Here is a 16,278-nt window from a genome sequence, read left to right on the forward strand (position 1 = left end):
TTTGGCTTTCTCCCCCAAAATCCACAGGTTCCATGTTGGCATTCAGAAATGGAAGACAGATAAAATGGTGGCTAAAAACATATGTTTTATAGGTTAGATTCTTTTGCCTACAAAACAATAAAAAGTGCTGATATATATTTTTAGTGGTTAAAAGTTCAGTTTTCTACCCCTGTCTGACCCCAGAGGAAATTCTTTATTTAAAGGTGGCAACGCCACAGTGGAAATATACTCAAAAAGTACTTTAAGGAGAAGGAAAAAAGTGAAGGAAAAGATGCAAAAAGAACTGCGCAAGAAAAGACATTAAGGAAATGGGCAATGCTTGTTTTCTGTTTTGTTCACTGCTGTCCACAACACAATGGCAAGTGGTAATATTGGAGTCATTTCAGCCACACAAGACAAGAGTAATCCACAAGTGGTTGTATCAGAATCATGTCTGTCATGTATCCCTCTCTGCAACGTTAGAAATGTAATGATAACAGATAACATGTGACTATGTTATCATGCACGCAAGTTGACGGGATTGGTTGCTTGGGTATATGATGTATAAAGCACGGGTGTCACGAGTCTGGTCCATTCATTCATATGACCTTAAGCCCCTAACTCTAACCCCAACCCTATCATATCATACATGATTCCAGTCATTGGTTCACTGCAGAGAAAAGAGAAAATGCTCAGCCATGGTGCTGACTGCAAATCACAAAACTCCTTCCAGGAAATGGTGTAATAATTAACAGTTACATGCCTGCTTCTTTCTGTGAAAGTATATGGAAAATTTCCAGCAAATTAGCAGAAAAAGGACCCGTAAAAATAGTGCTACTGAAAGATGATGTTAGTTATTTTAGCTTATCTCATATTTTGAATCTGAAAATCTCTAACTGTCATGCAAATGTAGTCATGTAAAATGTAAACATTTTGCCATGAAACCTGGAGGAGGAAAACTAGAAACTTTCCCAGAATGAAAAGATGCATAAACCTGCAAAGTGAACTCAAGTACAACACTCAAGCATTTGTACACACCGAACAGCTTCTGTGGAGTTCGACAGCGATAGAAAACCACCGGGTGTTAATAATAAAATGCTTTCACAAATCGAGGAACAAATTTGCTTAACTTTTTATTTTAGAACTCAAAGGTTTGTGGAGCTCGAGGGAAGAAAGTCTATGAAAAAAGACAAACACACACAGTGTGAAAAGTGAAACAGTACAAGTCCTTTCCTTTATACCAGTACATTATGCAAAAGGCAGCAGCAGAGCACTTGTAACGACTTGTCTCTCGTCCTCTGAGAGTCCACAGTAAACAGCGCTTGGTCACATGACCTCTGCCGGCCATTTTTCAGAGCTTCTGTGTCTTGAAAAATGGTTTGTAGACATGTTCTGTTTCAAAAGAACGCCTTGGGAAATACAGACGTCAGCTTCATGTGTTCAGCTGGTGGAGAGGATGGGAAGGTTGATCTACTGGTGTCAAAATGTCCACTTGAGGCGTCCATAGTTTTAAGGCTGGAGAGTAACAGGAGGTTAAATCTGTTGGTAGACATGCTGGTATGCTGACATCACGGGAAATTATCAAATCCAGAGACGCCACATCGACGTTTGTGTCCTGATCCAGAAAAATCCTTCCAAGTGTCATCAGTTAAGACACACAGCTGTTAATGATTCCTTCCAGGATCTCCATCTGCCCCCACATTCTCTCTTTTGTGTTACAGCTGGAAGATTTTAAGTCACAAAGCGTCTCTGGTGGCCATGGAGACGCAGCAGCTGTCAGGTGTTTATCGGGCCAGGTAGATGCCCAGGGGTGTGGGGCTGAGGGGAGGAAGGGTGAGGAGGCGTGAGGTCCTGCTCCACGCCTGCCAAGGAGGTCTGCAGACCTTTCCTGCAGAGAAAACAGAAAGTAACATGTCATGAAGAAGTGAACTTGAAAAGGAGATAAAATGAACTGCAGAGGAGGAACTTGTGTTAAAATAATTCAGAAACTGCAAAGTAAATAATGGATTTAGATAAGGCTGCAACTAACGATTAATTTTCTTTGTGGATCAGTTTTAGGATTAATCAATTATCAAAAGGTCGGCAATTAATCTAGTTGACAACTAATTGATTAATCTCTTCCATCATGTTTTCATTTGGTTTGTCAGTGAAAAAAAAGGTATCTCCTCACTTGAGGTATGTCTGGAAGTCTGGTGATGCACTGTCCAGGCTTACTCGCAGGGCTAGGTAGTGAGCTAATGTAGCTAAGCTAAACTAGCACTGGACAGTCTCAGTATCTGTCAGAGCTTTGTTTTCTCTGTACTTACTACTAAAGAGTTACTGATAGGAAACATCTCTCTGTGCTAACTGTCAGTTAGCGATTTAATTAGTTCAGGCCATACTTGGACAGTAAATCCACAGTTTATTCAGAAGATATAGACTCATAACTGTCTGCAAACTATTGCAGGTATACTCTAAAAAGAGAGTTACATAAAACCTTATGGCAGCTATAAGCTGCTTTAGGTTCCTCCATTTTGGACGCTCCACCTGTCTGCTCCCTCAAAGATAAAATGCTCATGAGCATGAGCAAGTCTTTATAGAAGCTAGCTGATGTATGACAACTCGCAGGCCTAGCTGGTGAGCTACTGTAGCTGGCGGGCTAAACTAGCACTAGCAGTCACAGTATCTGTCAGAGCTTCTGTTTTGTCTGTACTTTGTTTTCAGAATTGAACATAATTTCATTCGATAAAGAATTGAAGAATCCTCACAAACTAAGTCTTAGCTAGCTGGTGAGTTACTGCAGCGGGCAAGCTAACCACTAACACGCTAGCCAAACCAGGAGTATGCTAGCACAGTTACAATATCCCTCCATGCTAGCTGGCTTACTAGCTAAAAAGCCAACTAGCGTAGTCGCTAACAGGTCAATGAATTTCTGTCTCATGAGGATGTCTGTGGAGCAGTTTATACTCCCACAGAGGAGGTTAGACAAAAGTGAAAAGTGACACATAGCATATAAGCTACAGCAGCTTCCTCCATGTTGGTCTCCACGCTCCCAGGTGCTCAGAGGGGTTTGATTGTGATTAAGGATCTATTTTGGAATAAAGGAGGCCAAATTGACACGATGTGGTCATGTCCTCATGTATGGATGTGTGTGTGTGTGTGTGTGTGTGTGTGTGTGAGAGAGAGAGTGTGTATGTGTGGCTGCATGCATGATTGCATCAGATCCCAGCTGACAGGTGTATTGTTTCCCGCGAGCCATAAGCTCAGTAATGGCAGAGGGAGGAAAGACCAACGCTTCTCCTGAAGACTCTTTAATTGTCTTCGGTCTGAGTGATGTTGCCGTCTGACTGATCACGTTTTAAGGAAATCCCTCCTTACCCCCCGTCCTCCTCATCTCTAACTCCTCTACACTTCCTTTCTACACATTAACATCCTCTTAATCTCTCCTCCCCACGCTGCATTCACTGCCCCCCCCCCCCCCCGGCCTAATAATGAAAACTGCTTACGAAGTAATTGGACTCCATGTAATCAAATAAAGAGATGAGAGCGTTCTGCGTCTCTCACTAATGATCAGTTCGTTAGACAGAATATGGAGAGGATCTCAGAGGATTAATTGACCTTTAAATCAGATGGAAATGGATTTAATTAGTGAGGAGGAGCTGAGAGGAGATGGTGATGGAATAAGAGAGATGTTTTGTCTTTTGTCTGGTGTTGTAGTTGTTTAGTTCACTTCGTATGGTGAATGGTGCCATACATGTTAAATGAGTATTTTTATAAAATGAAAAAAAAAGTCCACAGGTTCCAAGCTGCAAGTCAACATGGATGACAAAATGCTAAGAAAAATAAAAAATGGACAAGACAAGGTGTTCCATCACAACTGAGGAAGATCATGTGATATGACTGATATAACCTGCACCCGCACTGAAACCATGGAAACAGACAGTTACCTGGATTCCTTTTGATCCTAAAGAAAACGCCTTAATACAACATTGGTAGGGCGAGACCTAAAGTTAGAAGAAGTGTCTTCTTCTCTTAATTCTCTCTTGTAATATTTTCTTTTTCAGCTTGTAAGGTAAAATTAAAAAAAAGTAAAAAAAAACAAAACAAAACAAAAACAACAGTTTTGTGTAATTTGGGTAAACTGGCCCTTTAAACACCTGACTTGTGTTACTCACAGTGGTTTCCTGGGACACTGGGCGGGTCCTCTGGCTGCAGGGTGGTGGTAGTGTTACATGTAGTGCCACTGTCCCTCCACACCCATTCCCATCCCCACACCACCCATAGGACCTGCAGGACAAACACATGAACACACAGTTGGATCATCATCAGTTTGTCTGGTCTCGTGACAAGTTGACATTTCGGAGATACGTGGTTCTCACAGGACAGCAGCACCACAAATGTGATGATTTTATAGATTATGATGCATTGCTGTAGATTAAGCTAAATTTGGCTGTAGGGATGATCACACCATGTGATCGCACATCGCCCAGAGGAAAAAATCCCAACAACTATTGGCCTAATGTCATGAACTTTGTTGCATTCATGGTGCCCAGAGGGTGAATCCAGGGGGTGAAACAGGTCAAAGTTTCCACTTGTCCAACACTGTAGCAAACGACTGGCAGTGCCAGCAGCACTTAGAAATTAATGCTAAAATGCTAATGTTAGCAAGTTACTTTTGCTAAATAGTGCCAACGACTGAATGTTAAGTAGCATCCAGTAGCTGTTAACCCGCATGTTTGCGAGCATGCTTTGAGGTGAGTGCTAACATTAGCATGGCTGTTACGGTACATCTGCGTCTGTTTAGACTGAGCTGAGCCTGACAAACTGAGTCTGAGAATGATTTGCATTACAGCATGACTTCTCCTCTGGCACCACCTTTGGGACAAACTGTATCGAACGTTGTTTCCTCTTTTTTTCATCCATTCAATGTTTTGATCTCTGATCTGTAATGGTCATTACAGGCTCATGGGACAGTTAGTGCAGCTATAAACTTTTATTTTATTTAATGTCGTAATGTAATGTTAATTAATTGAAAGATCTTTAAATAAAAATGTATCAAAATGTACCATTTACCAGGAAAATAACATTAACACTGTCTCTACACAAAGTATGAGACTGAATTATTTGTGTGTGTGTGTGTATTTACCAGGTGGTCTGATTCCCATGTGTGTCTGTCCGTCCATAACAAAGCCTCCCATTGGCTGACCATCTGGGCCGTACGGTCCTGCCTGGCTCACTGTGGACACGGGGGGAGATGACCCTTTTTAATTATCTCGCCGCCTGCTGTCCCATAGTGATGACATCACTCTCACATTCACACTGTGAGGTGGAGGACAGTATGACAGCTGCTATCTGTCACACAACTATCACAACTATCCCTTTATGAAGATATCGGCCTCTCGTTAGTGTTCAGACCTGACAATGCCTGTTTGTCTGTCCACCCGACTGACACTTTGGTCCAGAGTTTACTTGAACTTTCCTGCTCCCCAGAGGATCAAATATCAATGATCTGATGAGTCCCTAACCCCTCATCTAGCCCCAACATTTAGGACAAAGTTTGCATTTAAAACCTGCCTGCTAGAATGACTGTAAAAGTAGCTGCCAACACTTTATATGATATATAAAGTGTGTGGGGTGACATTTGCATTTCAGCCTCTACGGGCACTATAGCAGGTTTTTAGACTGGCTTCAGCATCAAAGTGTGTTTCTGCAGATTAAGACTGTGCTGCAGACTTCGGTCTAAAATGTTGCAGAAGGTTAAGGTTGTTTGACGCACCTGATCTGTGACCTCAAAATGTCCACCACAGGACAGTTGAGGACATAGATGAAAGAAAGGTCAGAGAGGGCAGGAAACTACAGGATGGATAGTCAAAGTTGAAGGAGAAGTGGTGATATTTTATCTTTTTTTAATTTATTTCACGTTTTTTTTTTCATCTTTTTGTTGTTTTCAACAAATCTCATGGAAAGACCAATATCAACAGTGAATGTATCTACTAACACGTCTTGTCTGTGCATCACAGCCTGATAAATTTGAACTAGCACGTTTTTGTCAGTTTCATTCTGGTCTTTGTATCAAGTATTTCCTGCCACTGTGTCTACATACTGTAACCTAACAATGGTTCAGTTTTCTATCTGCTATTTGTTATATTTCTGCATAAACTCTAACAGCAGCAGTTGTGTTGTGTTGAAACACACTCCCGTTTTCTCTGTACTTGTTTATTTTCCTTGTTTTCATCTTGCATCTAATCTTTGGAGGGAGGAGGTCATTAATCAATGATGACATGACTTTAAATGAAATGTGCTTGTCCTCGTGGGGACATTAGCTCGATAAAGTTTCATCTTAAGAGGAAGTGCTTCACTCCACATAGTCACATTCCCAGGACTGAAGCCTTTAACAGTTTCTCATCGCTGTCATTTAGAAGTGTATCGATGCTTTTGTGTGGAAGTCAGCGCCGAGGTTAATGCCAACAAAGCTTAGGGGCCAAAAGGCTAGCAGTACTTTAGCCTCGCTTTAGCCCGGCTCCTATTTGTTTTAATCCCAGGTTAAAATGTTCAATGGAGTGGTCAGTCAAAGCGATTAGCGTCTTTGTCTGGAGCTAATCCTGCTGGGGTTTAGAGGCCATTCAATCCTGGAGTTTAAGCCTCTCTGTTCGCTTTAACACAACAAGGAACCGAGATAGAAAAAGACACAGCGAGTGGGGGGAAGTTCACCAGCGAGACTCTCACTGTGCAAATTCAGCCTGTTTTTTATCGAGTGTTTACATGCACGTCAGTATTCCAATTTGTGTATGAAGACATCATATCCTGGTTCAGTTATCCAGGTTTCTGATAACTGTTTGCACTTGAACATGACACTGTAATGAAGTTATTTAGTTACTCTCGTCTTCCGATGAAGTCCAGAAAAGACACCAGAGAATAAAGTGAGCTCGTCCCCAGCCTCTGATGTTACTCGGTTGGTATAAAAGTGACAAGATCTGCAGCGACACAGATGATCAGAAACTCTGGATGCTGTTAGTCCTCAATGCAAGGATATGTATAAATGGGTTTGTCTATGTTTCATGTAAATGTCATGGAATCAAAACCAGGATAGGACTCAAAACTGGGACATTGTGCATGTAAAGACGTCATTGGCTCAAAGATTTATAGCTTTTACTCAAATACAGTTCATATTTGGATCTGGAATCAAGCTCGGCAGCACTGCGTGATATTTTATCTACGCACGCTACAAAAACTCCTTTTTGAGCTATAAAAGCAAATACCAGAACAAATGTAGGCTTCAAATATTCATCATGTCGACATATGTCCTCTTTGCTAACCAGGTAGCCAAAATGGTTTGGCTGAGCAGTGGCTAAAATTTGGCAGGCGTGACTGACGGACTCCTGTCGACTTTCACAACATGGGTGCCAACTCAGGCCAAAAGCTGGCTGCTACTGAAACTGATTCTTAGCCAGCGCCGGGATCACCAAAACCTAGACAGAAGTAGGGAATTCACTTTTTATTCAAAGTTAAACTACAGTCCAACATAGGTAAAAAACCCCCAGCAGGGTGGTGTTCGTAAAATACACTCACTCGAATCTATCGCATGTCCTGTTGCTCCATCAGGAAACTGGTCAATCGTCTTGTTAACAAAAACTGGAGGGGAGCAGCAGCCAGTTCTGAGAACTGAGTCGCTCTTTGAGTCTTTTCTTTTCAGGCCATTTTCTATTTTGACTCAGAGGGAAATATTGTTCTTTTTCATACTTCACTGAAGTAATCTCACAGTTATAGTTACAAGTTACTTTACAAATTAAGATGCTTCCACACAGAACATATGAAGAGCCTTCAAAACAGTCTCTGTTTTGTTATAAATCAAAATATCAGTTTTTACATGTTACAGGTGAAAGAATTAGTCAATTAATAAGGGTTAAAGTCACTTTTCCTGTTTCATGTTTCCAGCTTCTCAAATGTGAAGATTTGCTGCTTTTCCTTTGAATCGATTCATGAAGAAAATAACCAGCAGATTCATCCAGAATGAAAAGAATCATTAGTTGCAGTCATTCAGAAAAAAATTCAAAATGAGCTCCACCTCAACCAACTCCAACAGTAAAATCCTGCTTTTACATGAATGCATGAGTCATGATAATCTAATGATATCATATATAATAGTAGACAATTTACTGCACTGGGTACTTTTAGTTTGAATACTTGAAGTACATTTTCCTGATTATACTTACATACTTTAATTCAAGTAAAGGATCTTCTCCCACCACTGCGTGAAAGCTTTGTGGGCTTGAGACCATTAATGAAAAAATAATGGATGAAGGTAAAGCTGCCGTTTAAGAATTGACATTTGAAGAAAAACAAATTGCATTAGTAACATTAAATCAAAGCTTGTCACTCAAGCGAGGTGGCGGCTCTATGAATAGACAGAACCACTCATCGGCTCCACAGTGTAGTTTAAGATCAGGCTTTGTGGGATTCATTTGAATTATTTGATGAAATTACCAGTTTTTTCTTCATTTGTTAAATTTTGATATTTTGAAAAAGCTGCAGTCAGACTTGTTCCTTACTGAGATCTGAGACTCAAGACTTTCTCAATACAAGAAGCTTCACAATCACAGCATCAGTTTGTCTGTCTTCTGGGTTTGACTTGCTCTCCAGACGAATCTAAAAGATCTGAAATGTCCGACCTTCCTGGAACACGTGACATTATCATGCATTACCATGTCACAAAGAGAGATTTTATTACTTAATATATTACTTAATATTTGGCTGCTAAATTAAAAGCTTTTTCCTGCTGGATGCAGACGTGGACTGGAGCGTGAGACTTGCCTGCTCTGTTGGACTGGTCGATCATGGGCTGGACGATCCGCCGCCTCGCGTTGATGAACCTGGAAGAAGGAAGAAGAGGGAGGACGAAGAGAAGAGCAGGAGGAGGGAGGAGACGGGAAAGACACAGTGATTATAAATGAAGTGTGTATGATTTTGGTGTTTTGTCTCTAAAGCTGCAGAGAAACCTCAGCTTCCTCCCTGCTCACAGAGGCGAAGCTCTGATTCACTGTGGGACATCAAACGCCTCAGTGCACCACAACATCTTTTTTTTTTTTTTGCTTTGAGCTGCTGTAACGATACAACTAACAAAGTCCTCTCTCCATAATCATATTTTATAATATTTATAGATGTACAGCGTTGGCTATCTCACATATATGTTGCTGCTGTTATATGCTCAGCAGTGTGTCTCTGTTTCAGATGGTATGGCACTACTAGTTAAACGTCAGTTGTGGGTACTGTTTGTACTGCTAGTTGTAATTTGGGGTTTTCAGTTAAGTCTGTGTAGTTTGGATTTTATTCTATTCTTAATTTTTATATACTTTTTGACTATTTATTTGTTAAGTTATCTATTTATCTTATCTCTCTCATCTCATGGGCTGCGGCAACAATGTGAAGATTCAAAATTATCTAAATTACCTGAAGTTTGTGGGCCTAAATTAGTCAAATTGGGATAAGTTGATGAAAATAAAAGATTTTGCTAGTTTGTTCTCTGTTCGGTTCAGTTGCTGAAATTTAAACTAAACCAAAGTTTTAGTTTAAAACAAACCTTGTCAGTATATGCGCTTAGGCTCAGCTCAGCTCATTAATTCTGTTCAGCAGGTGAAACGCTTTAGTTCAGGTTAGCAGCTAAAGCAGTTTTGGTTTGAATTAAGTTCTGATTTATATGTTCTCAGTTGAAATAAGTTTGCCAAATCAAATGAAGCTGTCACTTTGCTGCTGTTTCTGCTGAACTAAAAACTATTCTTTTAACAGGACCTCCAGTAATTTAGTCACAGTTTTAATTACACTACTTTTCCACAGGTAATCCAGGTGTCAATGCCCTGCTTATAACCAGGTTAATACAGTGGGAGAAAAGTGTTAAGTGCACTGAAACCAGAGGCCGATGTCTGTGATGGCTGCAGCAGCAGCAGTGCATTCATACACGTCCCCTTCTAAGTACACTCTTGAAAGCCATCATCCTGGTATGCATGACCTATGACCTGGCACCTTCTGTGACCCTCCCCTCCCTTAACTCCTCATATTCCCCCCACCGCCTCCCCTCTGCTGAGGAGCGTTCTGGTCTTCCTCAGCTTAAAGCTTTCTGAACTGCCTGTCGACCCCTCCTGACCCACCCCGGAGTGAAAGCTCTGTGGTTTCCCACTTGATTTATGTCCCCTACAACCACCTCCCCACCCTCACAGCACCTCCTCACCCCCGGGAGGGACGGTTCCATTTCAACTTGTTCGAAAAAGAGGGAGGAGAGGGGGTGAAAAAAAAGTGGGGGACGACCCTGTTTCCTTTTCAGGAAAACAAAAGCCATAGGAGTCTTTTCAGGGAGTAAAAAAAGGCAAGCAGGAGGAGGAGGAGCAGGAGGAGGAGGAGGAGTAGGAGGAGGAAGGGTGAGATACAGAGGAAAGGAAAAATTCTAGTGGACAGTAAAACAGGGGCTACTTCAGCTCCAACAGGAAGCTGAAATGTGCTGTCAGACTGAAAGCTGCACAGAAACGACCCCAAACCTGGACACTGGTTTGATATAAATGAGTTTCTGCCCTGAACAGCTGATACCATTCAAAGAATTTAAACCCTCTTGATCCATAAGGTAACTTTAACACCACACGAGGCTCCAAATGCTGTTTCAGAGGTTCCTCTAAAGAAAACTGTCTTCTAAAAAATAAGGAGAAAAGAGCGTGATGGATAACAGGAAAGAGCAGGGCTACTGGTTCCTACTGGAAGAAGCTCTTCAATAAGCCAAGTTACTCAAACACTGCAGAACATGCAGCAGGACAGTGGTTCACATGATGAGTCAGAGGCGTCACAAGACGATTCAAGACAGAAGGAAAAAAAAACAACAACATTTCTCTCACACAAAACTATCTTGATTACATGCATGCTTATTTTTTACTTTAATACTGACCACTCCCTTTAGAAATCCTTCAAATGAAACACTTTGAGAATTTAAAGTGACTCGTTGGTTGAACTGTTCATGATTCAGGTCCAGAACCTGTGATGAGGAGCCACAACAGGATTTTTCTGAATTATGTTATTTCTTGATTAAAACATGTGTTAATCATAAAACATTGATTTTTATGATTTTCATTTTCTGACATTCTTTCATATTCAGTGGATTATTCACTGCATGAACTGATGCTCTGTTTTTAGCCTCCACTGCAGACTTAAAGTGTCACCTATTCATGACCCCTTCACACCATGAGGCTGAGTTTACAGCTGTCACACACACACACATGCACATATGCTGCATAAAGACCATTGCTGCCCCCAGCCTCCATAACACTGAGGCTCATTATTCTGCAGCCAGACAACCCAGAAACTGTCCCGTCACAAAACCGGGTTTCATGGAAAAACATCTTTTTTCAGACGTATTTTTCACACATATGTGTGAAATCGTAGTGTCAACATTTCTGTTGTTTTCAGGGCTTCTGTTTGAAGATTAAGACTTGGGTTTAAGGTTGAGGTTAGACTCAGGTTTAGGGTGGAACATTGAGCTGTGAATGTTAGGGTTAGGGGCTACAAATTATGTATTATGTATTATGTATTAAGTCAATGCAGGCTGCAGTCTCTATGCTTGGATGAGGCACTAAAGTTAGAAGAACGTGTAAAAAAATGGCAGATGGTGACAGATGGTGTCACGCTACCACTCACTGTTACAGGCCTCCACTCAAATGTAAAGAATAGTGAAGAGTTGTCAGGAGTGTTAATAACCACAAGTTCAAGTCCAAACAGCGGAGGCTCTTCTTTAATATCAGCCCCTCACTAATGGTTGATGATTATCAGAGGTACTGCAGCTCCCTGACAGCTGTCATGTTGTTGTTGTTGTCAGAATCTCAGTGTATTGATCTCAGGTCTGTGTGCCCCCCCAGCCTCCAGGCCCTCCCCTCAGGTTGGAGAGGAGGGAGGTGGATGCTCCTCTCTGTACAGTCTGAGCCATGAGTGAGGTTTTAAACAAAGCAGCTACACAACCACAATCACCAAACACACACACACACGCGCGCGCACACACACACACACACACACACACTAACCACTGCTTGTAAAACAGTCACTAAGTCCCGCCCACCCCGGGTGTCAATCTCAGGTCAGTCCTCCCCCTCCTCCACAACGGGTGTGTTTAAATAAACCAGTCCAGCTGTTTGCCATGAAAATGCCATTTACACCAACTGCCCCCTCCACAGACACACACACACACACACACACACACCCCTCCTCACAAATCATGAAACACAAAGTATGACATGAAAGAAAACACTTGAAGTAAAAGTTAAACAATCTGACGGTTTGAGCAACAAACTATGATGAAATTAAAAGACTGGAAACTGTTTTGTCTTTTTATGCAGCTTTTTGTGGGGCCAAGCTGGGAAACCCAAAAATTCAATTTGATCAGACGAAAGGTGAGGAGAAGGAAGAGTAAAGGAGGTGAACGGAGAATAGGCAAGAGGAGGAGAAAAGAAGGGATGGGAGGAGGAGTCCAGTGTAGAGTACCAAATAAGAAGTGAAGAACAAGAAAAGAAGAAGAGGAGAAAAGGAAAGGTGAAACAAGGAAGGAGAGATGAGTAGAGTGGTGAGCTGATGTGTTGGGGGCAGAGAGGAGGATAATAAACTCTGATGAAAAATGAAAGGAGGAGAGGAGGACTGGGATGCAAGGACACAAGAGTTGGAGAGGAGGCAATGTAAGGAATTAAAAAGAAGGGAAGGGAATAAGGAGAGGAGATACAAGAAGAAGAAAACAGTGTTTTACAGCAGAGAGGAGAGGAGACAAGGAGACAAGGAGACAAGGAGAGAAAATAAAAGGAAGCAAGGACATGTGAGTGCGAGGAAACAAGTAAAGGAAACAAAAGGAAGCAAGTGGAGTGTGCAAGGTGAGGAAAAGAAGTCATGCAAATTCAACACATCACAGGTTAAAGCCCACCTGAACACACACACACACACACACACACACACACACACACACACGTGATCTGACAGCGTAAGCCAGTGAGCAGCAGTTGGATCAAACTGCCTCCTCCCTGCTTCATTTACAGCCCTCGTCTCTGTTCGCTCATTTACTCTGAATCTGCAGAATCAGGGAAAACACTGCGAGCTGCTCCAGAGGCGTTACCACGGCAACAGCCAAATATTCGTAGGGAGCGGGACTGACTAATGGCTTCAGAGGTTTCAGGGGCCGACAGGCTCCAGACATCAGCTCCAGTATATCACCGGGCTTCGAAACCTGCCTTTAACAAGACTGAAGGTGTTTTCAGTGTGAATATTCACATAAAACCAAGCAGGTAGTCTAATTCTGATGTTTCTGTTATTTTTGCAAACAAAGACGTGACTGTGTGATGGACAAAAAGTATGAAATCTGCGTAAATCTGCTGCCCCTAAATGAGATGGAGGCGACTGTCGCTGTTCCTGAGCCCTTTCAGAGGACCTCAGGGTGGAGCTCTCCTCCTGACGAGCTGTTTGAAATCTTTCTGATGTTTCTGAAATTTGATTCTTGTTTAGTTCTTAACTTCATGATCTGCTGCTGCTGCTGCTGCTACTGCTGCTGCTGCTGGCCCAGTAAAACGGTTTCCTGCTGTAATGCAAATGTTATGAAATCTTACTTATTTCAAGGTGCCATGATATGAAACGTGTCCTGGGTTGATTAACTCTTCTGCTGTTTATGCAAAATATGTATAAAGATATTTAAAAATCCCCAGATCTCTCTTTTTGTTCCAGGTGTCAAATTGATGATTCAGTTCAAGGCTTTTATCCATGATGGCAAATCATTGGTTCAGTGATGCAGGTACACTGAATACAGACACAATAAAGTCTTGATCAAACACCTCAGTGACATTAACGTACTGGTCACATCTCCGGCCAACAGTCAGTGTTTTATAATCAGGATCTTTCCGTAACTTAACCAAACCAAATGAAAAATGAAAACTGGAACCAGGATTTGGGCTTGCACTGCAGGTAAGAAGCTCATGCAAAGCAACCTGGTTTCTTGGAAAAGGTTCCTTGGGTCAAAACAGATGACAAAACCTGTTTGCAAATTCATTTTAATGGCAAAAGGTTGCTTCAAAGTTGAGGTGAGTTAAACAGTGTGCTAACTATGTGTTAACTGTTAAATCCCCAACAGTGAATCTTGCTGACGTTTCCACTTCTATATCAGTAAACAGAAAACACACCAGGAAACATCCTACAGGTCTCTAGCTCCCCACCTCCACCCTCCGAGCTCCAATTAACTCTCCAATTAAGCACCTCCTTCCCTCTGTAACTGTAATTGGGGGATATTTGGAGAAGGGGCAACCCCACAGGAATCATTCAAATCATTAGCTTCAGGTTGCCTCGGGGGGACGGGCTTTCCAAACATAACAAGAGTGTGGCGTCGCCAGCGTCACCAACTCACCAGTTGTTGACCTGTAGGATGGTGAGGCCGGTGTCCTGAGCCAGCTGCTTCTTCTGCTCCTCCGACGGGTATGGGTGCTGCACAGGGACAAAACATGGAGATGTGAACAAGCTGGAAAACATCACAAGGTGGTTTCTTGTTGTTGTTGTTGTGAGCCTCAAAGCTGCTAATTAACATTAAAGAAGGGAGGCGGGGCTAGACTCATTAAGGGGGTATGAAATGGAGCATAATTAATGGGAAGAAATGGCGAGCCAATTAGAGAGGGAAGCCAAGTGAAGAGAGAGCCCTGTTAATTAGACTGTGTGTGTTGGGGGTCGTTTAGGCGTGTTTCTCTAACAGGCCTCAGGCCGCACAGCTTCATCCCTGGAATATGCACATATTCCAGGGATGAAGTGAAGATGTGTGTGTGTGTGTTTATAGTATGCATTTCTGTTATACTATATGTATGCTATATGATATGTGTTTATGTCTTTTCATGTTCGTGAGGACTAATAGAGCAAATACATTCATAAAACAATAAGGTAGTAGTAGATCTCTAACTCTTTGGAGATCAACAGAGAAATAACCTGCAACTATTTTGATAATAAAGCAGCTGTTAAAGTGGCCACACTGGCTGGCTTTCATGATGTGACTACACTGTAAGAAATGAAGGATAAAATCAACTGTCCTTTGCATTGGTTGAATGTAAGAAATGTGAAATGGAGATGTTAAATTCATGGCAGCTGGAAGAATAAAAAGCATTTGATGAGACAAGCTGCACATGAACTTTCATGAAGATGTTAGTTGATAACTTGAGAGGGCGATGGAGGTAAATCTGGAGGTATCTGCATGTAGCTGTGAGGTCAGAAATTGGGTAAGTGGTATTGAGCTGTCTCTGATCTCAGCTCTAAATAAACACTATGGGAGTGGACAGGAGAGAAAAGTTCATGTAAAGCTTTGCCAAGTTCTGCAGAGCTGCAAACAATAAATAATGTTTCAGTGCAACAGCTGATAGCGAGTGCGAGTTTCTTCATGTGCTGACTGAAACCAGCTGCTGCAGATCCTCCGCGGCACGTCGCTGCCCGTCCCTGACCCAGATAAGCAGCACTATTTTCACACTGATGCAACATGCAGCGCTGCGAAAGCTCAGACTCATTCAACTCTGCGGAGAGCAGAGCATCCAGGAGACTGGACACACGGCGGAGACACGTTTGCCACGACCGCATCATTAGAAATAACTTAAGAACAGGAAGTAGAAGTGAAGCACAGTCTGTTCCGAGATGTGTTTTCATTGTGGGAGACTTTCTACATTTCCGCCAACATTTCGGATGGAAATTATTTGGCTTCATGCAGGAACCGCTCAGCACGTACGAGTGATTTAAGAGGACTGTAGAACAAGTCATGTACAAATAGTCACATTCTCCACAGTGGGAAAAAGTATAGTTAGTATGTGGATTTTAATGCCTTAGTCTGAATGAAGCTTTTTACGACCAAACCATTTTATTCAGAAAATGAATCTGCTTTTGATCATGAATTAACTGTTTACGTGTGTAAGTGGCAAAACCACATTTTATGATTTCAGGTTCTCAATTGTGAAGATTTGCTGCTTTTCTTTGTCAAATGTGACAATAAACTGAATATTTTGGGGTTTTTAGACTTTGGGCGAACAAAACATTTGATGGTCTCACTTTTTTTTCCATTTTTCATCATTTTCTGACATTTTATGGATGAAATAAAAAAATGAATGCTAAATGTAAACATAATGCGGCTAAATTAGCTTCTGTCAGCTGATTTCTGACAGCAGGACTTAGAAAAAGGTAAGAAAGGTTAAGGATAAAAATATGAAAATGTTCTGGCACGAGGCCACAATCCAATGCAAAGTATGACAGCACAACGTTTAACTGCTGAATCAACAAAAAGAATAAAAACAAACTGAAAGCTTT

At 41.7% G+C, this 16,278-nt stretch overlaps 1 protein-coding gene across 1 annotated transcript in view; it reads right to left on the reverse strand.

Annotated features, from left to right (window-relative positions):
* Positions 1-1,151: 1,151 nt before the first annotated feature.
* meis1a (Meis homeobox 1 a) overlaps positions 1,152-16,278 on the reverse strand; it is a 42,973-nt gene continuing 27,846 nt past the window's right edge. The window contains exons 9-13 of the mRNA XM_041932990.1: positions 14,357-14,433; positions 8,770-8,828; positions 5,105-5,194; positions 4,134-4,245; positions 1,152-1,867 (exon numbers count right to left, since the gene is read on the reverse strand). Of these exons, the coding sequence (XP_041788924.1) occupies positions 4,187-4,245; positions 5,105-5,194; positions 8,770-8,828; positions 14,357-14,433 (285 nt within the window). The 3' untranslated portion in view covers positions 1,152-1,867; positions 4,134-4,186. The remainder of the gene's footprint in view (positions 1,868-4,133; positions 4,246-5,104; positions 5,195-8,769; positions 8,829-14,356; positions 14,434-16,278) is intronic.

The sequence above is a fragment of the Chelmon rostratus genome, chromosome 3, assembly GCF_017976325.1.
Source record: "Chelmon rostratus isolate fCheRos1 chromosome 3, fCheRos1.pri, whole genome shotgun sequence".
NCBI lineage: Eukaryota > Metazoa > Chordata > Actinopteri > Chaetodontiformes > Chaetodontidae > Chelmon > Chelmon rostratus.